The sequence below is a fragment of the Rhagoletis pomonella genome, unplaced genomic scaffold, assembly GCF_013731165.1.
Source record: "Rhagoletis pomonella isolate Grant_MI unplaced genomic scaffold, Rhpom_1.0 Rhpom_scaffold_00005, whole genome shotgun sequence".
Taxonomy (NCBI): domain Eukaryota; kingdom Metazoa; phylum Arthropoda; class Insecta; order Diptera; family Tephritidae; genus Rhagoletis; species Rhagoletis pomonella.
This window is the reverse complement of record NW_023458559.1, coordinates 42,315,686-42,340,974: the sequence shown is the minus strand read 5'-3', so window position 1 is coordinate 42,340,974 and position 25,289 is coordinate 42,315,686. Positions and strand designations below refer to the sequence as shown.

The following is a 25,289-nucleotide window of genomic DNA, read 5'->3' as shown; positions in this document are numbered from 1 at the left end:
CGAAAAATTATGAAGTCAGTGGATGGGATGGTGACGCTGATAAAGTTAGGTGTTGATAATGAAATACTGGCACCAGGCTACACTAGAGAACTGGAATAAACGCAAAGATGGCATTGAGTAGCTTGCGAAGCTTCGAATAATAGAAAAACCGTAATTATAATAATAATAAAACTCTGAAAAAACGTAAAAGTAAAAGTTATTTTGGGGAGTGAATAACTTTAAAAGTTCTGGAATAAATTTCTCCTTTAAATTTTGAGATATATGTAGATATATGGCTTCCATATTATTGATGGAGAGTCCAATACTTTGTTATATATACCGTAAAAATAGTTACTTTTAGATTTTGAAACCAAAAACACAGTACTCGTAAAAAATTTCGCTTTTCGAAGATGCCATTGGAATCGTCATTTTGAGAAGCAGGTTTGTGGCCCATTAAATTTTAGTAAGTAAAGAGCAAGTGTGACGTAGCCAGGACTTAACGTTGATTTTTGGCAATTTTTAGTTCGCGAAGTTTCTTCCATACAAAGTATGTTCGAAAATGTTTTCCATTTAAATTTCGTTAGTTTTTTTTTGGTTCGTGCGGAATTTTTTCGAGGCTTTTTTACTTTTCCAGAATTTTTGGTATTTCCCCGAAATCTTTCTGTAATTTTCGGGAGTTGAAATGTGTTGTGGAATGTTTCCAAAGAGAACAAAATGCGAACAGTATGGAAACGAAAGTTCCGGAACGTTTTGGAAAAGAACTACACGGAAACCAAAGTATAAGGAACTTTCTCTCGAAAAACGATTTGGGAACTAAAGTCTCGGGAACTTACTGACAAAGTACCGAATCCTTCCCACAGCGTTGATTAGTTTGAAAGGTTTGAATATTAAAATTAAGCACTGAAACTGAAAGATAATTATGCCACGAAAGACTTAAGACACGAACTTTTCTTGCACAGAAAATGAAAAATTGTTCCATAAATGGACAGTTCACCCTAATGATAAACGATTTGGAAATTAAAATGCTCCGGACTTCCTCTAGCTTAGAATTAACAATAGTGGTTCTTACTGCAACGATTTCTCATTACCTCTCATTCTTAACGTTAAGTTCTCAAAACTTTTGTTCTCTAGCTCTTTGTACTTATTTGATCCTATTTGGAAGCGTTCTCGATGCTTCCGTCTTCATTTTGTTCTTATTAGAAATGTTCCCGAAAATTTCGTTCTCCTTCTGTTCTTCGTGAGAACGTTCCTGAGAGTTTTGTTCGCATTTTTTTCTATACGGAAACGTTCCCAAACATTTTGTTCTCATTTTGCTTCCGTTCAAATTGCTCTCAATACTTTTGTTCCCATTTCGTTCTTGACATAACATTTTGTTGTCACACAGAACTTAACCAAAACTGGAACGCGCGCTCGATCCCTGACTAAAATATTTGACATTTTATTATAAAATGCATATAATCAGTTCGAGGTTTCATAAAAGTCAGCCCAATTTTGTTGGAATTTTCAACCTGGCTGCTTAGTACGTGCTGCCCTCTGAAGGGCCAAACACCTTGACTCGGTGGTTTCAGCAGAAGGCGTCAGCTCAGCATTTTCCCCTGGGGGAACGGGACGAAATAGGTGATAAAACAGGAAAGACTCAGAAAATAGGAAATGTACTTTCTGTTTTAGCTGATTAAAGGAGTACCAAATCTCAATTCCATGTGTCGTAATCTATGTACATATCAATAATAAATACATACATATTTCATTAACCGCCAACTAATATACCATTTTTATTATCCACAAAAATTTATTGACATACATATGTATGTACATGCTTAGATAGATATTTGTGACACACAAACCTGCCACAAAGTCCCTCCTATAAATTCACACCAAACACACGCCTAACCATACCAAATTTAATACGATCGATCTGATATCAGATGCGATCATGCTCACCACAAATTCAATTTACTACGACTTTTATAGCCACAATGTATTCATATTTAAATTTGCTTCGAAATACAAAGGAGTATAAAAAAAAGAAAATAAATAAATAAATGCACAATCAAAGGTATATTTCTGCTTTTCTGTGACTGCACTAATTCAAGATCGAAGATAAGAATTAGTTCATGCGCTCGCGCTGCTAAAATGGAAAGTGTGTGTATATTAGTGTTGAGATTAAAGATGGGCCGGGTATCCGGTAGACATCCGGAATCCGGCTGTTTTTTGCTTACCCGACTAACCGGCCGGATACTGATCCGGCAGTATTTCCGAACTTAGACTCTAGAATTTTAATTCGTAAGGGTATTACCTCCCATACTAATTTGGTTTAGATCCGAACACTGGAACCGGAAAAAATTAATGGTGTTCCTGAATTTGTATAGGAGAATTGAAGCTGGTTGTGCCTTTTTTTTAATTACTTGTCCATTATGAAAAGAAGCTTTTCCGCATTAAACCTTTTTTCTATTTTCTGAGTTCACTTGAGTAGGTGGTGCGCGGAGATTCGAGTATTTCGTTGCCAGTTTAAAGAAATTTGGAAATTTCTGTCTTGTCGGGGTAGTTTAAATACTTCGAAAGGTCTGGGCCTGGTCTACCTATCATTTGAATATCCATATCACTGCTAACACTGGAACCATTTTCAGAGTCGTCGGTGTGTTCCTCAAAGCATTGCCAAATATTCTCGTAAGCTCGCTCTTCAATAGAAGTTTTGACTAGAGTTCGGTACTTTTCATATGACTCCACTGGTTTCTCCATGGTAAGTGATTTATACAGGCTCATTGCGTTAATCTTAAATTAGTCTAAACTTCACGACTCGAAAATTTTGGCATTATCTATTGTCGTGTCATACATATGAATGAAAGTCTGGTAAAAATCGGTATGGCACTTGAGAAAGTCTGTAATTGTATGTATCTTCATAAAAATTATTATACTTGTCGGTAGCCCCAGATTTCTTCATCTTAACTGGTCGATAGCCACCATCCTATCCTATCTTGAAGGCCGCGCGATAAACTATCTTAACTCGATTAACTATCCTAAGTTTGAACTAACTCAGCACTGTCACTGTAGTTTGTTACATTAGGATAGTTTGTCTGAGTTAGGATAATCTGTGCTAATCATATTTTACTTAATTTTACTTTATCAAGTCATAAATATGCTGTCATGTTGCACGACGAGCAGTTTGAACGGGAGCAAAATGAGAACAAAAGCTTCGGGAACATCTCCGTAAAGAACAAAATGCGAACACAACTATCGGAAACGTTCGCAAAGAGAACAAAACTATCAAGAACTTATTCACAAAGAACAAAATAAGAACAAAACTCTCAATAACGTTATCAATAAGAACAGAATGGGAACGAAACTTTCGGGAACGTTTTCAAGGAGGATCAAATAAGAACAAAATTCTGGCGAACGTTCTACTAGAGAACAAAACGAGATCAAAACTTTTGAAAATTTAACATTAAGAATGAGAGGGGCGTCTGCGTATTGGCATGAAAACTGATTTCAGTGAGAACCATGATTGTTAATTCTAAGCCAAAGGAAACCTGGATCATTTCATATCGCTTATCATTAGGGTGAACTGTCCATTCATGGAACCATTTTTCATTTCATGTGCAAGAAAAGTTTGTGTCTTAATTCTTTCGTTTATATAATTTGTTTAGTTATCTTTCAGCTCTTTTTTGATCAATTTTAACGTTCAAACATTTCAAACTATTGCAACGCTATGAGAAAAATTGTATTCTCGCTTCTTTGCGAATTGTTCGGAGAAGATTTGTTCCCGTTTCGTTCTCTGCCCAAAAGTTATTGAGACTTTAGCTGTCAAATTGTTCTTCGAGAGAAAGTGCCTTAGACTTTTGTTCCCGTTTTGTTTTTTTCGCAGAACGTTCTGGAGACTCTTGTTTCCATTTTTTTCGCTTAGAAATGTTCCCGAAAGTTTTGTTCGCATTTTATTCTCTTTAGGAAGGTTACACAGGTTTTTTTTTCTTATATAATTCCCGTTGAGAACGTTCTCGACAGTTTTGTACTCAATTTCGCTTTTGTGTAAACACTCTCGACGGTTTTGTTCTCATTTCGGTTTATGTTGTCAAGTATTCTGGGGAACAAAACTACGAGAACGACATTTGGTTTCGATTGTATCTTTTGTTCTCGGTCCCTGATATTTTGAATTAATTCTTTTTTATACTTAATATAAGGAAAGTTAAAAAAAAAAAATTATATACATAGATGTGATAGAAAACTAAGTGGATATTTCAGGGTTCCTTCGCCACATTTTTTATTTCAAGAACTTTTTTTGGTTTTTGTCCTTATGTTTTAGGATCATATTTTTTAACTTTTAAGATAAAAGAACAATATTTTAGCTTTCTTTTGTTGTTTTACTATAAAAATTTAAAAAATACAGTTTTGGAAACTTTTAATCCTAAACATTTAGAAACTAAAGGTCTTATGATATGATTATGGCAACTTAACGTAACTTACAGGCTCTCACTTAAACATTCTCTTGAATGGATGTTGCTTATAATTGAACAGCCGAAACTTAACGTAACTTAATGCCACGACGAAATCTGTTTAATTTTGGTTTTCTAAGTTCTAAGTTCCGTTAAGTTAAGTTGCCGTAATCTGGCTTTTGTTCTTAATTTTCGGAAAAAATCATAGACAATTTTGTAATCAACGAAGTAGCAAGGCTATTGGACATTTCTCCCTCGTAATGTTGAACAAATTTTCCCCAATATTGCAACTTCAAAGGCGATAGCCACTTTGTATCAAACTTTTCTTAATTTGCAAACTTATCTCAATTCCAAAGCTTTTAGCTACTCATTTTACTACTTACTATATACATATGTACTGCCGTTGAACTCGCTTGCTGACCTCAGCACACACAAACTTTCATTTCATGATTTCCACACATTCTCAATTATTGCCTGAGTTGTAAATTGCCTAGTGAAATTTTTTACAATAATTGTAAAATTTAAAATCCTTTGAAGGCACTAGTAAGCGTCGCTTGCGCACAACTGTGTATAGAATGTCAGTAAAAGTTACTTTGTAAGCAAAAGTACTGCTCGAGGTCATAGCTTAAATTGTAGTCAAAGTATGAAAAACTATGGCAGAGTATGGTTGTAGGAAATGCAAAAGAATTAGAAAGAATAGGAATAAAAAAAAGATATCTTGCACGGCATCGAAGGACTATATGGAAAGAAAATGCCTTTCACGTATGTATTAGAATTGGTTATACAGCTAAGAGATTTGAGTAGCTATTCCTATTCCGTGTACATCCTCTCCATACACCATTTCTGTGAATCTCCATCAGAAGGCGGAAAATAACATTCACCAAGGCTGCTGTCGTCACCTTCGCCTCTGGTCTATCAGAGACATTGAACGCGTTCTTTAGGAAGAAAGTTGGTTTCCCTCCACTGATCTTTAGTGTTTATATGAGACTTCCTCGGCAACCATTTCTTTAGCTTTCAACCGTGAACTCCAGAGATATGTACCTCGAAATTGGGCAACAGAGGTTTTGTCCTTTTCGCGGCTTCCTGCGTATTCAGTGGGGTATCTTTCTACTTTTGGCGTTACGTTTTCTTTATTACAAGTAATGTGAACCATTTCAAGGCCAAGAGCTGTCTGCCTTAGTGAATTTAAGACTCATATCCATCCTATCTCATTATAGCTTCAAATTGAATTGCTCCTTTTCAGTACAATCTCCGCATCTATGCTGGTTCTAGCCACCAATATTACACCTCTCCGTATCTGTTTAGCCTGGAGTACAATAAGGGTCTCTATATGAAGCTGCTATCCTTGCTATGTCGAGCCTTAACCGCCAAAATAACGTAAGCGATGTAGTCACCGTAGCAATCATGGCTTTTCTTTAAACAAGATAGTGAGTCGATGACGTTTCACGTTAACGAAAGCAGTGAAAAATCGCATACAGTGCCTGAAACTCTTTTGCACTGGCCGAAGGAATTCTCTTGAAAGAAGTGGAGGGCAAGTGATGCAACTAAAGTCCTTTTCTGTAATAAAAAACATGTACATAAAGGAAGTCTAATAGTATAAAGGCTTCACCTAAAGAATTTAAAATCGGAAAAATTTTTTTTATCACGAATGTGTTATATCAAATATTAGCCCTCTCTAAAAACTTTAACGATTCCAGCTGATTAAAAGGAGGTTGAGATCCATTGAAGTTAATACTTTTGAAACCAGCCACGGTTTGATAGGCAAAATCTGGCTGGGTAGAAATGGAAAAATATAATACTGAGTATATTGTCCTAAATCGAGCCTCTTATTGTTTCTAAGCTTTCACGTAGTTCTGAGCTTCAACTTTTTATTGAGCTTTTACTTTTAACTGAGCTTTCACTAGTTACTGAGCTTTCACTTTTTAATTAGCTTTTAGTTTTTACCGAGCTTGTTATTGAGCTTTCATTTGTTACTGAGCTTTCACTTAACTATATATATAAATATTACTGAGCTTTCACTATGTTATAAAAATTGAGATCCATTGAAGTTAATACTTTTGAAACCAGCCACGGTTTGATAGACAAAAAGAATACTGAGTATATTAGCCTAAATCTAGCCCCTTATTATTACGAAGCTTTTACTTAGTTATGAGATTCAACTTTTCATTGAGCTTTCTCTTTTTACTGCCCTTTCACTATTTACTGAGCTTTCACTTTTTAATGAGCTTTCAGTTATTACTGAGCTTGTTATTGAGCTTACATTTGTTACTGAGTTTTCACTACCTTTCCTAAACGCCTATCTGGCTGGCGAGAAATGGGAAAAGGGTACTGAGTTTATTAGCCCCTATCGTACAAAATTCTCTGTATTTAGCGGTTATACCTAGTTGTAACGAGATGAGCAATGCTGGTGCGAAAATACCCGGGTCAAACTTTGAGATGGTAAAGTCCGCGTAAAGATTAATTTTAATAGTTGCCTAAATCGAGCATCCTATTGTTACTAAGCTTTAACTTAGCTTTCTGCTGAGCTTTCAGCTATTACTGAGCTTTCAGCTATTACTGAGCTTTCACTTATTATTGAGGTTTCAGTTATTGCTGAGCTTTCACTTTTTACTGAGCTTTCGTTTGTTATTGGACTTCCACTTAACTATGCACATATTACTAAGCTTTCACTACTTTTTCTCAAAGCCCCATAAAATACCTGGAATTATGAAATTCGGTTTTTTTTCAAAAGCTAAACTGAAACGTGAAGGGTATAATAATTTATGGCAGCCAACATTGAAAATTGCATGCAATAAGCACTTAAGGCTCAGCGTAAAGCTCATCACACCTGTAACCAAATGAGTTGTGAGTTCCAATCCAGTCACATTCTCCGCCTAAGTAGTATTTCTTTTTTATTTTACTACCACTACGTATTTTTGTTTTTGGCAGTTGCAGTCAGAGCTGCAGTGCAGGCCGAGTACGCTCTGGATTTACACACGTTTGTATGAGCAAGTGTGTTTGTGTGGAACGGAGGTACGAATGGCGCTGACAAGCGCCATATAACTGAAAACATTTTTATGAGTTAAGAGTTTTGTGCCGTTTTGAACGCTTTACGAGTGCGAATGTAACAACAACAATGACAACAACAACAGCTACATACAGTATAGCATAAAACGAAACAACGTACAGATGATACACTGGGCAAAGATAGTCACATACCAACATTACAGTGCCACAACTCGTCTCTTAACTCATCTGAACTCAAATCAACTTGCTGCATTTCATCTTTGTAAAGGCATACAGCATGCCAAGACATACATAAGTATGTATGTATGTATGTATGTATGAGCAGGAGATTTTTCTGTCCGGTGTAAATGAAAAAATGAATGCATGTCCAACCCGATTGCGATGCGGACTTCAATGGCCATCGGTGAGCATAAAATTTGCAACATTGTTGATTTAGTATCCATCAGCGAAAAAATATGTGAGTTTATTGTGTACGCATCCACACAAAATCAATGATCTTTTGGCCAAAGGAGTGTGCAACATACATACATACATAGAAACGTGTTGTTCATAGCGCAACGCCAGCGTTCCAGCAAGCCACAGCTATAGCCAACGGACCACCCCAATCCTCATGCCTCGCCTCGCCTCTCACACAAACACACACATACACACAGCACTCAGCATCCGAGCAAGCGCGCGCGAGCCAAAGTCAAGTGTATGATGTAGACGCGCATTTCCATTTAGAAGATTAAATAGACCATAAACGCGAGAAATCGCCTTAAATACGACGGACAATGGGCAAAACAGACAGTCAACTCTTTCGGTTAATGTGACAACAATGTTGCAAACAGCTACATGGAACAGCAACCACACCTACATATATACATACATATGTATGTACATATGTACGTATGTACATACGTTTGTAGTTATTTTTCAACTCTCGAATTTTGTTTGTTTGATGTTCGCTATTTGGCTGGAAGGCGGTTCCACTCATTCGCCACTCGTATATAATGGTTAGTAAAAATCATTTTAATGATCGCATCTCGCCTGAAAATGCAAATTAAAATCTTTTTCTTTCAAATTTGTGAGTACGCGCGGGTATGTACATATGTATGTACGTGCATATGTTTCGATGGAGGCAGGAGGCAGCGACGATTAGCGGCAATGGTCGTTTCACTTTTTTATGCGTTCTGTGATTGATTGGAATAAAACTGTAAGAGGCGAGTGGACTTGGTAAACAAATTAACATTTCCTACTCGATTGCATTTACGCATACATTCATATGTACATACATACATGTATACATATGTATGTGCATACTTGCATAGATAGAAAAGCGGTAAAAAAATCTAAACGCGAAATGGTAAAAGGAAACTTTGTGTAAGTTGAGTTAACTCTTAGCCTGAGAGAATCGATCTTGCCACTTCAATCAAATTATCAATTTCATTTGCGAAACTTTGTTGACCATTACTCGCACAGTTTACACCAGAGTGGTCCTTAAAATATCGACATCATGGTCCACTTCTTTATTTTGTTCTACGTGCAAAACAATGATATCCACGAAAATTTAAAAAATTTATTTTTTTGTTATCTGAAATTTTGACTTTGGCTTAGCGAGTTTATAATTTTATTTGAATATGTTTCAATATTATGTGAAATTTATCAAATTTCAAGTCAGAATTTTATCGAGTTTCTGCGATTTTTTTTTCAATTTAATTTGTTTCAAACGCCTTATATTTTTTTAGAACAAAAAAGGGGTGCCCATTGCAAAATTTTGATTTTGATATTTTAAGGACCACAAGAAGACACAAACGTAAGTAAAAGCATAGATCATTGCGAATTTACTGAAGTGAGATACTTTTCTGGAATTTTAGGACTCTTTTTCGCTATTTTTACATTCACCCCTGTAAATCAGGGACCGTAAAACACTTATGACCTTTATAACAAAATTCATAATTTAACCATCAAAATTGGATTTCTATGTTTCCGATAAAATTTACCTGATATTTAATGATTTTTTTTTTCGAACAAGAATAATCGGCATGTTTGGGTATTTATTTATTTTTTCTATAAATTTTTAATCGACATTTTAAAATTTTTGTCTTCAACAATTTTTATTTTTAATGAAAAACTATTTTGGAAAAGCAACAATGATTCTGAAAAAATTATAGAATAGCGATCATTATTTCGGAAATCACCACATTTCCTCATCAGACTTCTTTCAGTAGGATTCGAACCGACGATCCCACTGACTCAGCCAGTTGTCTACGCACTGCGCTAAGTTCGCCTTGTGAAATCTTGTTGCCTTTTTCCACTTTTTCATTTGTTAAGCCAACTACAATCATGTGGTTGTTGGTTTTGTTGGTTTTTGCTAATAATTCTATTTTTTTATAATGCCTAACTTTTAGATGTGCTCGCCCTTTAATTTTTGTCGGCATATTATTAGGTTACTTTCGATCTAATTATTTAGATCGAAAACGATTTAAATCATTAAAAAAAAAATCAAAAGAATAAATAAATTTCACATATTTAACGGTTATTTTCGGTCTCTGATGTAAATAAATAAACCATGTTATTAGATTTCAAAATTAAAAATATTTAGTGGGGAAAAATATATAGTGAAGAAATTACGATATGATTTTGGGAAAGAAATGCCGAACATTTTTGCTTCGAGACGTTTAAAAACATTCTCTGAACTTTTTCGGAACCGGTCTGGGTTTTTTGTGGCTTTTTGGGATTTTCTCAAAATTTTTAGGGGATTTTCGGGTTTTAATGGAATTCTTCGAGCTCCGTTTTACGGTTTTTTTTTGTGTTTTGTTTTTCGGAATTTTTTCAGTTTATTTGGGAACTTTTGCGACTTTTTAGGATGTTTTAAGGTTTTTTGGAACGTTTAGAATTTTTTCAGAGCTTTTCGGATTGTTTTTTTAATGAGATTCCTCGTGCTTTATTTTTCGTATAAATTTCGAGTTTTTCGCGACTGTTTGAGATTTTTCAAGATTTTTAGGAACGTTAAAAATTGTTTCTGAGTTTTTCGTATTAATTTTGAGTTTCGGCATTTTTTTAAGATTTTTTGTCAACTTTTGGAACTATTTCGGGTCTTTTCAGGTTTTTTATGGGATTCTTAGTGCTTTTCTTTTAATTTTTTTGTTTTTTTTTTGTGTTTTACTTTTCAGGATTTTTTCAAGTTTATTTGGGCACGTTTGCAATATTTTGGGACTTCTCGAAATTTTTTCAGAATGTTTTGGAAGCTTCGTATCTTATCTTCCATGGTCTTACTTGATTAGGTCGAGGTTTTTCCGGGAAATTTCGTGAATTTATCGGGACCTGTAGGGAACTTAAAAAAAAAAACATTTAAATTCTTTGCTTTTTATGAATTCCTAAAAAGGGGAATCAGCAGTTTAAGCAGAGTTAAATTCGTTGGTTTATGTAACCTTATTAATAGCGGACTTACGTTGTCAAACAGTATCCAAAAGAAAGTTGTTACTCGTGTTCCCCTGGTCTCATATCTACTTCAGCAAATGCTACTGTACTACTATGATTGAATTTATGAGGCGAGTGCTTAAGTACGTAGGTGTTCTTCAGATCGAATGATGTGCTTACAAAGTTGCCTCCCAACATGCAGGGGAGGTGGCTCAGCAATTGTGTACTGGGCTGGTCCCTTTCAGGAGCATATTAACTGACGACAAATACCTGCCTGTTTGTGGAACCTGCATGAACCACCATGGCACCGCATAGTCATGTTTCTTTGCCTTGACCCCAAGTGCTTTTCTTGGTGCGGCTCTAGATCTTGTTGGTTTAAAACTGATCTGAGTAATAAGAAGAGCTGGCAGGCATATCCGAGATACATACATATATCGGATAAACCAAAACATGATAACCTGGTTCGAAGGGGGTAACGGGGTAGGGGAAGTTGGACCGAAGTTAAGTTACTCGAAACCCCTGGGAAAACAATACGTGCATTTTCCAGGCTGAAACATGCGCCCTAGAACTTTAATATCAAGCGAAACTACCGGAATCAGAATATCGCGATCTAGAGTGACAGCCAAGCGGCTATCAAGGCTATCAGGTCTCATCCGGTTACATTTAAACTGCTGATGTAGTTCCTTGTTGAGCTGAATAGTCTTGGTCTGACCAATCGAGTTTAGGTTCTCTTGATTCCGGGACGTATTGCTATTGAAGGAAACGAGATTGCTGATAAACTTGCATAGAAAGGAGCATCAACCCCTTTCATCGGCCTAAAGCAGTTCTGTGGCATAGGCAAAGGGGCACTGGCTGACCTGGCCCTTTTAGAGAAAGAGGCTAATAGAAATCGGTTCTGGGATAACATACCAGGTCTAAAGCAATCCAAAGCGCCTTAAGGAATATATGTATAAGCTAAAACATTTTAAGGAATATATGAGTTCGTCTAAGAATAAATTAAGAATAATAATACAGGAATCCAGACAGAACATTGCACAGAACATTGACCGTCTCCAATCGGGAACAAAATCTATATGTGACATCTTCGACTATAGTAACATCGACGTAAGGGTTGAGGCTTAGGAAATCTAATGTAAAACTTTGTTTTCTACATTTAGGGACCACCCTAATTTATATCGAAGTTTTTGTCTCGAGTACGAAATATTTCAAAGTTCATTGATCTCAAGTACCTACCCGTTCTAGCACTCATATATCAGTTTTTTTTTGTGTTTGCTTGTAAGGTGTTACAGGTCTGATGTATGTAAAGTCTATTAGCATAAGCATATTTGTGACTTTTTCCATAAGTTGCTCTGTTTTCAATCTGTGGCGAAAATGTGTACAGAATCACTGGAAAAATAAATGATAAAAATTTGCATACAAACCTTATAAAGACAATTGTTAGCTTCCTTTTTATTAAATAAAAATCATATGTAAATATTATAGTATTATTATTAATTTATATTTGATATTTAATTATTGGATAATTTATTAATTACCTAACACATTCAGATAGTATGTAGCCATTTAAGGATTGTGTGCTCCCTCCCATAGCATTTGCACACACAAATGTACATACTACACACAGCATACGCGCTAAATTAAAATTATAATTGCAATGTTCTTTTTTATTTCTGAATAGTAAATATTTACAATAAATATTGTTTATATTATATAACTATTCCGCTACTCATTGAATACTTAGTTACTATTAGCTACATACTATGATACCTAGATATGTAATGAAACGATTTTTTAAGTAGTAATACTATATTATTGCAATTGAATTTATTATATTATTATACATATGTATACATACACAAATACAGTGAGTGACATAATCATAAGGTTACCCACATATTGAGAAGTTTTGATTTTTTTTTTATTAATTTTAATAATTTTTTTTTTTTTTTTAATGTAGTTCAGTCTACATATAACCAAACCCATATAAATTCATGTTTAAAACTTTGCGCAAAATTAAAAAAAAAATCACCAAATTTCCATTAAAACACCACGCTTTTTATTCATAGTTTTAGGATATTTTTTGGGTATGCAGTTTTTCCGACATACTTTGTATGAAAGAAAATGCGTGACACCGTCAAAAAACTTGCCAAAAAAAGCCACTTGCAGCTTGCACTTCATTATAATAGAATTGGCTAATTGAAAAAAAAAATTAAATAGTCAAAACTTATCATTATGTGGGTGAACTTATCATTATGTCACTCACTATATATGTATGTTTCTGAATATGTAGTAGGGCGGGTCACTTTTTCTTGACTTTGCAGGTATGGCATAGGATAATACTACGCGAAATTCTAAGAGACTTTCAAGCTTTGCAAAATGCGAAAATAGGTGTTTTTCTCAGCAACGTTTTATTGTTTTTTAGTTAAACATACATAGTGTCGCAAAGAAGTGTTAATTTTTCTTTATAAACTCATGCCATAAGAGTTTTTGGTATGAGTAATTCATTTTTGGACTTATCTTTTTCTTAAAACATGCTGAAATGTGAAAAATTATCACATTTTCACTCTCCCTTACATTTTTTTCCACACAACTAAGATTCAAATGAAAATATAATTTTTTTTAAGATGATGATGTAACCAAAATATATTCGAAAAAATTAAAAACCTGGGGTTTAATTAAAATTTCTAAAAAAAAGCATTTGGCCTCGAGCCGGCACAACTAACAAATTAAATTTTTTTAGTTAATTACATTTTCTCAAATTATGGATTCCTCATAAAAATAGACACTGCAGAAAATTAAAACGCTGCTAAGGAAAAAATAACAACTTTTCACAATTTGCCAAGCTCAAAATTGATTTTAGACCCACCATAGTTTCTTCGCCAAAGTTTTTTAGGATTTGACGTAGAATACTCTTATACCCTACCGGTATAGTCGAAAATATTTCCCACACAAATTGACTCGCCCTAATGTATACTTATTAATTAATTATACTTCGAGATACATTTGAATATATTTATATTTTTATGAATCTTTGACAAAGTCGTCTATGTGACTTAAGCAGTTTTTCTATAGTTTAAGAATTTAGAATGGTCCGCCATACTTTACTCTAACTATATTGTACCATTATGGTTGGAATTTAACAAAAGCACCTGATTGGTCCTTAAAAAATTACAAAAACGGTTTACCGCGTTGTCGATTGATAAAAAGGCTCCAATAAATAGAAGAAGTAACGTGATGACGATATCTTCGTCGATTTTAAGCCCGCACTGCGAAAGATATTTTGGAAAACCTCACGCTGGGAATAGGGCTGCCACCTATCAAAGTGAATTAAGCAACTTGGGCACATGAAATATTAAAATGTGGTAAACACAAAAAAATATTATAGAATTATTTAATCGAAATGTATTTTTTAATAGAGTTACCTATTTAGGTGATCAAAATCATTTTAAAAACTTATATCTATGTATATGCAAAATATTCAAAACTGAACAGAAAATGTTATGTAAGTAGATATTTTATACCAATTCAAGGGAATATATTGTAATTTTCTTAATCGGTGGCAAACAAGCAGAAGTTTAGAGAAAATTTAAAAACTTTAAGTTCTAGAAAAAATTATATTAAACGGGCACTGCTCAAGACCAGTTTATTGTTTTTTTTTGAAAATGTGCACTTCGCTTAATTTTGAGAGCTTTTGCTTATCCTGTAAAATTGTCATTTGTGGCCTTCTTCAGTGATTACAGTTATTTAAAAATTGTAAATTTAGAATTATAATTATTTACAAATATGTGTATGTACATTAGGGTACCTCACCAAAAAAAATTTCGGTTTGTATACCGGAATTATAAAACTTCTCATATTTTAATACTTTCGCCAAAATATTCCGGAGAAATATTTAGATTGACTTAATTAAGCTGAACCGATTTGATTCCGTTAATAAGCCTAAACTTTTCTATCAGCTGTGGTAAATTTTTGAAAACTATTTTTTTTATTAAAAAAAAGTCGATTTTTGAAAGCATTTTCAAATCGGTCCAGCTCACGTTAATATATTTTCTATCATCTGAGATGATTTGTGGTGAAAATATTTTTAAAATTTATTTATAAAAAAAAACGATTTTTGCAGCTATTTTCAAATTGGTCAGCTCACGTAATGTTAATATTTTTGCGGCATATTTTGGCGTAAGTTTTAAAATGTAATAAACTTAATAATTCTGATGGAAAAACAAAAACATTTTTTTTTGTGTGGAGAATGATGCACCCTAATGCAAATACATATGTATATATTTTTATGGATATTATCAAGCAAGTTAGATATGTTTGTATGTATTATTTTGCAAGAATTTGTTTACAAACATTTTTACTTATACATCGCTTAGAATTTTAAATTTATTTTGCGACAATAATTCATATTTTTGTATTTTTTATTTGGTTTTCAATAAAATAAGCTATTTCTTTTTTAAATTTTTTTCTTTTAGCTACTCTATTTATGTATGTACATCTATGTATATATACTCGTACATTAACATATGCCCAGCCAGCGAGTGCAACAATAACAACGATCGCAAATTTGTGTAGTATTTCAAAGTTGTTGTTGTTGCTTGTTTATGTTAAATAGCAAGCGCACGCTCGTTGTCGCTACTGTAGTATTATACGATTTTGTTAATTACTTTGGTTTAAAATTATGTATTTATTTTGTTGCTGTTGTAGTAATTTTGCTAAGCGAACAAGCTCATTTGAATAGTTGTTTTTTATTTTATTTAGTTTTGTTTGGCTTACCATTGCAGCGCTAAGTACAAAGTATCTGTCGTTGCCCGCCAAGTTTCAAGTTTCTTTCATAATTAAGCGACGGGACACGACTAGCGCACCAAACAACGACAGCAGCGGCGGCGGCGACTTGTCTCAAACACAGACGTTCATAGCGGCGCGGCATACTTACATATACGGGGCCAGTATGTAGTTACGCTCACGCTTTGTGCATTGCGCATGCGCCAGCTACAACTAAGTAACGGACGGACCGATGTCAATCACAAGCGCGCCTCGAGTCAGGTTTGTCAAATTTAGTTGAAATGCAATCCGTGCGCGTAACGCCCTGCTTCACGCGATTATGTACACTCATACATATGCATAAATTTGTAGAATGCTACTCGCCGCTATGCGTTTCAAAACGGCCGCTCAACGGTCATGCTTGGTAAGCTGTAGAGGCGCTTTGCCGCTTAGCGATAACATTTCGTTACCTTGATTGTTGTTGTCAGCAGCACTTGCGCTATTGCCATTATTGTTGTTATTATTGCCACTGTAGCCAACATTTTGGTCGACAGTACTGCCGCGCGTCGTACGCCGCACTACCTCCACTTCATCTTCAGAATCGTCATGCACATTGATCTCCTCTTCCGAATCCTCGGAGGAATCATCCACAGTCACCAGCTGTTGTTGTTGTTGTTGTTGTTGTTGTTGCTGCTGTTTGAGTTCATCCGTCGCGCCACCCATGCTAGCGACATTTGCCGATAATGTCGCAGCCACTGCATATTGCCGCACTAAGTGCGCAAATGCCGCCGCAGAGGGCGAACCAACTAGCGAGCGGAAGGCGCTATGCTCACCGCCCATGGATAATGGCGCTGATGCTGTGGGCGATGGGCTGTGTTGTTGCTGTTGCTGATGCTGCTGTTGTTGTTGTGATGTCGCTATACTGGCCGCTAGCGTGGCGGCTAAGTGCTGCGGATGCTGTTGTTGTGCCGCCGCCGCCGCCGCCGCCGCAGCTGCTGCTGTCTCTATGTTCACCTCCGCCGCTGCGTGTTGCAGCTGACCGCCTGTCGCCGTATAATGCGCCTTGGCGGCCAATTGTTGCTGCTTCTGCTGCTGCTGCTGCTGTTGTTGTTGGTGGTGGTGCTGCTGTTGTTGGCTGTAGTGATTGAGCAACATTGTCGCAGCAGTACTGTTCGCCGGATGAGCAGCATGGTGCGTGAAATGGTGTCCGAGCGGGCGAAATTCCAATTCGCTCCCTTGAGAACTTGCTGCTGTCGCCGACAATTGACTGCCGCCAAGCGGGTAATGGTGATGCCCTGATTGTTGGTCGTTGGCCGCACAGGTAGAGGCGTTGCTGTTGCTGTGACAACTGGAGGTCGGTGAAGCGGCCACGCCCATTGTCGCTGATGATACATGGCTGTGGCTGTAACTGTGATTGAGGCTGTTGTTGTTGTTGCTGCTGTAGCTGTTGTTGTTGTTGTTGTTGTTGTTGCTTTCGGGCGACGGCTGTGAATGCGGAACGTGTGGATGGCCGGAGGGGCTGGAGCGCTGCTTCAGTAGATTCATGCGCTGATGGCGGCGCCACTTCGCCCTTCTGTTGGAAAACCAAACCTGAATTGATCAATGCGGAAAGGACGATGTGGTTAGTTCAAAAATAAACGCGACCATTGAATGCGCAAGCAGCGGATAAAAGAACAAAAAGTTGCAATGAGTGATTGAGTGAAGCAAATAAAAATTAAAGAACGGTTAAAAAATATTCAAGCAGAATGAAAACGAAAGTAAGGACACGCTACATCAGTGGAACTTTCCATTCAGATAATTTTGGATATGGAACGGATATATAAAGATACGTATATGGATAAAGATATGGATATGGAAATAGATATCGATAATGATATGGTTATGGATATGGATATGGATATGAATATGGATATGGATATGAATATGGATATGGATATGAATATGGATATGGATATGGTTATGGATATGGATATGGATATGAATATGGATATGGATATGTAATAACATGGTATGAAAATGAATATGGATAGGCATAAAGATATGCATATCGAAATGGATATGAGTATAGATGTGGATATGGATAATTATGAACATGGATATGGATAAAGATATGGATATGGGAATGGATTTGGGAATGGATATGGGTATGGATGTGGATATGGATATAGATATGGAAATGGATACGAATGTGTATATGGATATGGATAAAGATATGGATACGGATATGGATATGTTTATAAATATGTATATGGATATGGATAAAAATATGGATATGGAAATAGATATAGATATTGATATGAGTTTGTATATGGATATCGATATGGATATGGATAAAGATACGGATATGGATATGGATAGATATGAATATGGATGTGGATATGGATATGAATATGTATATGATCATGAATATGAACTTGTAAATGGATATGTATCTATATGGATATGTATATGGATTTAAATATGGATATGCTTGTGCATATGGATATGGATATAGAATACATTAGATATGATTATGCATATGGACGTTGGTGTGGATGTAAGCAAGATGCTCATCTTATTCAAAACTTAAAAATATGTATATTAGGGTGGAGTAATTTAATTTCGAAAAAAGTGTGTGGCATATTCGAATTCTACGTTCTATTTTAAGGATAAATGCTGAACAAATTATTTACCAAAAATGACGTTTGCCCCTCCCAGTTTTTAAAAGAAAAAATTGTGTTTTATAATTCTTTCTGGACGAAATTAATTTTCCTTTTCCAAAATTTGTGTGTTTCTTTATGTACTATACTTTTTTTTCTTTTGAAAACTGGGAGGGTCAAACGTCATTTTTGATATATAGTTTGTTCGCCATTTTTGCTGAGAATTAATAGTACAATTCTGATTTGCTATACACCTTCTACAAAAATTTTGCTCCGAACAAATTACTCCGCCCTAATGTATATACATAAATATTTTCAGTACCATACACCTAAAAGGAGCACGTGAAATTAAGATTGCTACGCTACTCACTTGCACTCGCGCCTCACTCAACGACGTCCGGCTAGACAAGCGCTCGCGCGTGCTCACGCAAGGATAATGACTCTTATCGAACTCCTTCTCCAGCTCTTCCAATTGCTCCGGACTAAACGTAGTGCGATTGCGGCGAAATTTTGGCTCATCATCATCATCCAAGTAATCTGAATCCACATGCCGACTATCATCTGGCGATTCTAGAGTGTCACGACTACCTGATCCGGGCGATATTGCACGATTATTGCTTGTTAGCAGACCACCAGCTGCAGCGCTGCCAGCACTACTACCACACCCACCACCACTGCCGCCACCTCCGGATGGTGGTAGCGTAGTAAGCGTTGGTCCTGTGGCTTGTGTGGGCCAAAAATGTGCAGCTGTTGGGGCGTTCGCTGCTGCCGCTGCCGCCGCAGCCGAGGGATGCCAAGTGAAGCCGCCATAAGGATGTGGTGGATAGAGGCTATAGGCAGCGGTGCGCGCAAATTCACTGGCCACACGCTCGGCGGCACGATTGCGCAGTATACGATTGATGGAAGATACCGACGGAGCAGTGGTATTTGTGCAAACGGCTGTGAGGGGAATATACACACAAATAAATGGATATGTATTAGAAAACTTGTTGATAAATTAGTGTTCAAATTTTTCAATAAACAATTTGGAAACTTTCGATAGATGTGCCGCCTGTCTTAAATATTACTTATACCCATATGTACCCGTCATCCAAGAAAGGAGTTACTCCTAGAATTTGGTAGTCCGAAAACTTGGAAAAGACTTGAAATTTGCTCATAGAGCGCTCAGATTATCAATTGTGAAAGATTACCAAAGTGTCGAACTTGTCTTTTAGTGTTTTCGTTCAACGTGGTTTAATAAATCACATGATTGTAAAAATTAACGATTCTGAAGTTCAGGGTTATACTTATAGAAAGCTTTCCTGAACGTCTCCAGTTTCGTAAACGTATTTTATTCTGTCGAGTTAAAAATATATTTATTTTGGTAACAACAAGACAATGGACTTGTTATTCGACCGCCAGATATTCAGCCAACCGGGCACGCAGTTCGCCGGATATGCGTTATCCGGCCAAATCACTATCCGTTGCATCTCTACATTAGAAACATCCAGTGGAAGTTTAAAAGCTCTTACATTAAGAAATCGCTACTCATAAAGAGATGAACTTTCACATATTTACCTCTTCTTGCATACATACATATGTACATATCTTAATGCATTTATCGAAACATTGAGATTTATAGGATTTATGGTCGAATAGATATCAGTTCATCTGTGAACAATTTTACAGAATTAAATGCTTCACTAGCTTAAGCTTGACTTAAGGCTCAATACATCAGTTATGTATGTAGTTACATATGTATGTACACATAAGTGTATGTATATGTATAAGAAGTAGAATGAATTAATACGCTTTTAAGGCATTTTATGAGTTATTAAATTGCTTTGCATCAAGCCGACTGCTTATCTATCAATGCACTCGCTCACTCGCTAACTCTCAAGTAAAGAAGCCGCTTTCAGCTGACTTAAGCCATCATTAGCCCAGATGGGCAATCAATCAAGTGACGAGCAACGCGCAAACAAACAGTATCGGATTAAAATCTCTAATGACTTAAATGAAGCCAACAGCGTGCGAAGGTACACACACACACACACAACATACACGCTTGAGAAAAAGCTTGCAATTACCCTGCAGAAAAAAATTATGAATTGATAAAAATAACATCCTTGTAGATAGCTTTTTGGCGTGATTTTGATAAAATATATTACTTATAGTTACCTACAAAAGCCGAACTTGAAACTATTGAAAAGTATTGCAGGAGTCATGCAGATGCAATCGGGAGTTTGTTTTCCTTAAACAAGTTTCTATTTAGATATCCTCATACAAATTTTACTTTGAATACACTTTTCTTCTGCACTTCACAAATACTTTTTTCGAATTCAGGACAAATAAAAGGAAGGATCGAAATTTTATATCATCACTTTGAAGTTATGTCTGACGGATTTCGAATATGGAACCACCTACAGCAACAAACAAATACATATGTAATAAATAAATAAGGAAGTAAAAAATTAAAAAAAAATATTGCTTCTCTTATTTATGTTTTATGCCAAAAAGTAGTTGGGCACAAGTTAGTTGACATGTAATGCAGAGGTAACCACCATTGACTCAAATAAAATACACAGATAATAGTGTCTTTTACTTCCTTCATAATCGACTTCATGATAACTTATAGTTTCCTGCAGGGAAGCTACTACAATGCCTTATACAGTGTTATATATATCTACATATGTACATTAGGGTGGTCCAAAATTTAGGGTTGCCAGATATTTTAAATTTTTTTATTATTTAAAGGTCAATAAAATCATCAAAACTAAACGCGCTTGAAGATATTTAAAAACATTTTTTAACGGGGTTGCCACCTTTCTAAAAAAAATAGAACAATGATTATTTAAAATTTAAGCTTATTTAATACCACAATATGGGTATCACACGAAAGGTGTACGCATATGCTTTAGACTTGCATGTTTTTAAAAAAGGTTGCCACCCATCTGTTAACTCAAATGAGGTAATTATGTAAGTTAAGTGAAATGATGCAATATGCATTTCTGCACATTCGATAGTTTGACATGGTAGCGACGATGCATCGCACTCATTTTAAAATTTTTGATAGGCGGCAACTCTATTCAGAAATATGTAGGGGTTAAAGCTTTATTTTAACACATTTTGTTTGAAACTTATATTTTACTTAACCGCATGTAGCATGATTTAAAATCTTTTTTATTATAGATAAATGGCAACCCTATCCAAAAATATATGTAAACTAAAGTTCTTTTTTTTAGAAACCTTTTCTGGGAGTGCATAAACCTTCCTTTTGATACCCATATTGTGGTATTAAGTAAGCTTAAGATTTTAATAGCCGTTGTTGTGCTTTTTGGAATGGTGGCAACCCCGTACAAAAATGTTTTTAAATCTCTTCACACGCTTTTAGTTTTAATGAAACATTTTTATTATTTTATTGAGCCTTTGAATAACTTTAAATTTTCAAATATCTGGCAACCCTATTATTCAAATTTTTTTACCACATATCCGCAGATATAATCGATTAGAATGCAAAAAAGAACTAAACACATCAATTGAGCTGTTCGTGCGTGATGTGGTTATGAAAACATAAAATGACCAATTTTTGTTTATAAGAGATAGGTTATTAAAAAACACTTAGTAAAGTTTTTAAGTTAAATAAGCATCATAGTGTTATTTTCGAAGACTTCTGAAGGGAAATAGTCATATTCGATTAAAAAATGTTTATTTTTAACGATTTTATAGCAATTTTACGAAAAAGTGTATTTTCCCCATGTAAGATGCATGGGAAACTTCTAAACCCCGTCGGCACAGATAAATATTACCGATTTCAACAAAACAAAAATATATGTGTCTCCTTATTTTTGATATTCTTCAGTTCTGGGGGGGGGTGGTAGCAAGAAAAATTAAAAAAGTGGATTTTCCTAAATATATATTTTTGGACCACTCTAATGTAGGTAGATACATATGTGGGTAGAGGCAATGTGTTGCATATCTGTTTTATTATACATTTAATCAGCGCTGCATTCTAATTGGTGTTTATGAGGTTGCACCTAACAGGCCATCTACATTTTTATATACATACATACATACATAGGTATATATTTTACTCGTATCAAATATTTTTATACATACATACCTTCCGATATCAACCGTTCACGTATTTCCCATGCGAATATTGTTGGATTCTCGCGCTTATACTGTTCGATCTTTGAGACAACTGTTGGTGTAGCAACTTTTGGCTTGGAGCCACCAATTAGACCAGGTGGACGCAGTGAACCTGAAATCGGCGCAAGAATAAATAATGAAAAAACATCAGCAAATTAAATAAATTATTAATACATATATCAGTAATTGAAGATAAAGAAATAAAATTGCAAAGAAAGGTTATACAGAAAAATGATAGGAGGCATGCCACAAAAAGGAAGTGATGCGCAGATATGCCTAGAAAAGTGCTTTAAGTGCGTGTATGTATGCAACGGCGCATGCGTTCAAACACACAGGCAGCCTGACAGGATACGTCAACACAGGCAGGCAGCAAACGCCTCATACGTTGCCTCCGCTCAAGACCTGCCCCTATGAAGCGCAACTCAATTCAACTAAGTAAACGCCACAAGCGCACAATTAACAATTTTACTCGCAATCATAAAAAAATGCAATTAGCGCGCTCTTTAAATAAATATTTATCACCATATCAACTCCCCGATGTGTTGGCTGTGACAAAATGCGCAGCAGTAACGGATGCACAGACACCAACAACAACAACAACAACACGAAGAGTGCCACTGGGAACCCTTTCCAAATGTGTCTGCGACTTTATCAATCATTTTTTACTTGGCGAAACGCTTCGCACTGCTAACTACTTAGCTTGTTTGCTTCCTTGCTGACTTAGTAACTCGCAGCGTACGACTCGTCGGCGTATGAGTTACCTGGCTACCGATTTGCCGCCACAATGATCTTTATCATGCTTATAAAGTTACTACACACATACATATGTACATACACACATACATAAATATATGGAGCCATTTGTTTAAATAAATGTGTATGTATGTATGTGTGGCACTTATGTGAATATAATAGCTTTATCAGCAATTTGCAATCGGCGGGACGAGTATTTGTACCTACATACAAGGCGCTACTGACAGATAGCGACGGAAGCCGAGCATCAAGCGCTGCCAACCACATGGATATGTACGTGTACATACATACATATATGTATTATATATTAAAGTTTCTGTTGTTGTTGTTGTTATGTGCAGCGTTGCATAGCGCACTTATTGGTGTTGTACAATAAAATTACTTTGTTATTGTTGCTGTTGCTTATTGCATGCACAAAATGAGTGGCAGTTCTGTGGCACTTATTGTTGCAATCGCACAAATTAAAGTGGTTGTATGTACATATTTATACACCAGTGGCGCACTGAAGTATCCCGAGTTCCGGGAAAAAAATGAAGCTCGGAATTTCTTAAATATTTAATAATAAAATTAATTTTAATACTGTGTGGTACTTAACATACATATGTTTTTATTTTCGGCAAGTCCAGGAAAAGTCTAAGTGAAACACACCCTTGCCTTAAATTACAAATCAAGTTTTATATTTTAGAGGAGAAGCAAAAAACATTAAAAAATTAAATCAAAAAAAGATTGGGCTTTTTTAAAAGTGGCATATAACTCCGCTGTTTTTGGTACTAACACTTAAAAATTCTTAGTGAAGGTGTGTTTTAATATATCCTACCAAAATCTGTGAAACTTTACGACACTCACATATAAACAAGATTTGACTAGTTAATTTATTGCTTTTTAATTGGGATTATTTTTTTATAAATATATAGTTTATTCTTTAACAAGAACCATATAAATCAAAGTTCAAATGTTTTTTGAATTTGAATTAGATTTCTTAGAAATATTTTGAGTATGCAGTTTTGTATCCCATTCAATTTTAGTAAAATAAAGTGCAAGTTTAAACTAGCTGGGACTTGCGGTTTTTTTTTCTTTTTGCAAGTTTTGCTCATTTTCTCCATATAAAAAAATCGTCGAGCAAACTTCGTATGGAAGCAAATGACTGCCATCGTCAACAAAAAAATGCCAAAAATCAAAAAAAAGTCCCAATTACTTTAACTTTTTTTATGGCTACAAAACTGCACTCTGAAATTATTTCTAAGAATTCGAAATAAAAAAGCTCGAAATGTTTACAAAAGTTTGTTAATTTTTTTATAAGCTTTTATTTAACTTGGTCATCCCGCGCAAATCGCGGAAATTCCCAATAGATTTTAAACTGACTTCCCGACAAGTTGGAGACTTGAAATTTTCAACATAGTTCCAATCCCGATGACACTGCAATTTAAAATGTAAATGAATTCTCCATATGGTCCAGGGGTCTTGATTCAAAGGCGGTCAAAAAATAGTAAGATTTATGGCTAACAGAGCGTAATTTGCCAAAGAACGTAAAACCACTATAAAATTGTTAAAGCTGCCGGGGCCCCGCGGCGGTAGTGTAGCAAAGCTATTCCTAGTCTAGATATGAACCTCGTTGTAGGCATCATATCAGGGAGATACAATTAAAAGACTCCAGATGTCGCCCCGTTATAAGAAGTTAAATATTGCGCCTAAATATATGCCATGCTACAGCGGAAATGGACGACCCGCCATTTCTTTAAATAAAATTAACTGCTGCTATATGTACATATGTATGTTTAAACAAAACGTAAGCAAACAACATTTGGCTTGCAAAGTCTTCTGTTCTCTTTCATTGCAAGTTGAATTATTTTTATATCTATTTCAAAATTTTGTACATAAAATAAAATAACACTTTTTAATATACAACGCTTTTATAAATGGATTAAAAATTATAAAATAAAATAATGTAAAAAAAATATTTTTTAAAAACAAGCTTTTATTTAACCTGTACAATCAAAGGAATAAAATGAAGTAGTGTAACAAAAGATTTTTTAGCAAGAAAATTTTGTCAAAACTGCACTAAAATGAATAAAATAAAATAAGTTAAGATCTCGTTAAAGTTACTAAAAGCCATTTAGTAAAAGGAGTTATTCAAACTCTAATGAAAATTACTAACAAATTGTACTAATTTACTTCGTTTTTAAAAAAGCTTGTC

The 25,289-nt window shown here is 35.3% G+C and overlaps 1 protein-coding gene across 1 annotated transcript in view; it reads right to left on the bottom strand.

Moving 5' to 3' along the window:
* Window positions 1–15,295: 15,295 nt before the first annotated feature.
* The window catches only part of LOC118738954 (transcription initiation factor TFIID subunit 1-like), a 28,908-nt gene continuing 18,914 nt past the window's right edge, over window positions 15,296–25,289 (bottom strand). The window contains exons 3-5 of the mRNA XM_036470011.1: window positions 22,314–22,454; window positions 18,585–19,153; window positions 15,296–17,165 (exon numbers count right to left, since the gene is read on the bottom strand). Coding sequence (XP_036325904.1) covers window positions 15,984–17,165; window positions 18,585–19,153; window positions 22,314–22,454 — 1,892 coding nt within the window. The 3' untranslated portion in view covers window positions 15,296–15,983. The remainder of the gene's footprint in view (window positions 17,166–18,584; window positions 19,154–22,313; window positions 22,455–25,289) is intronic.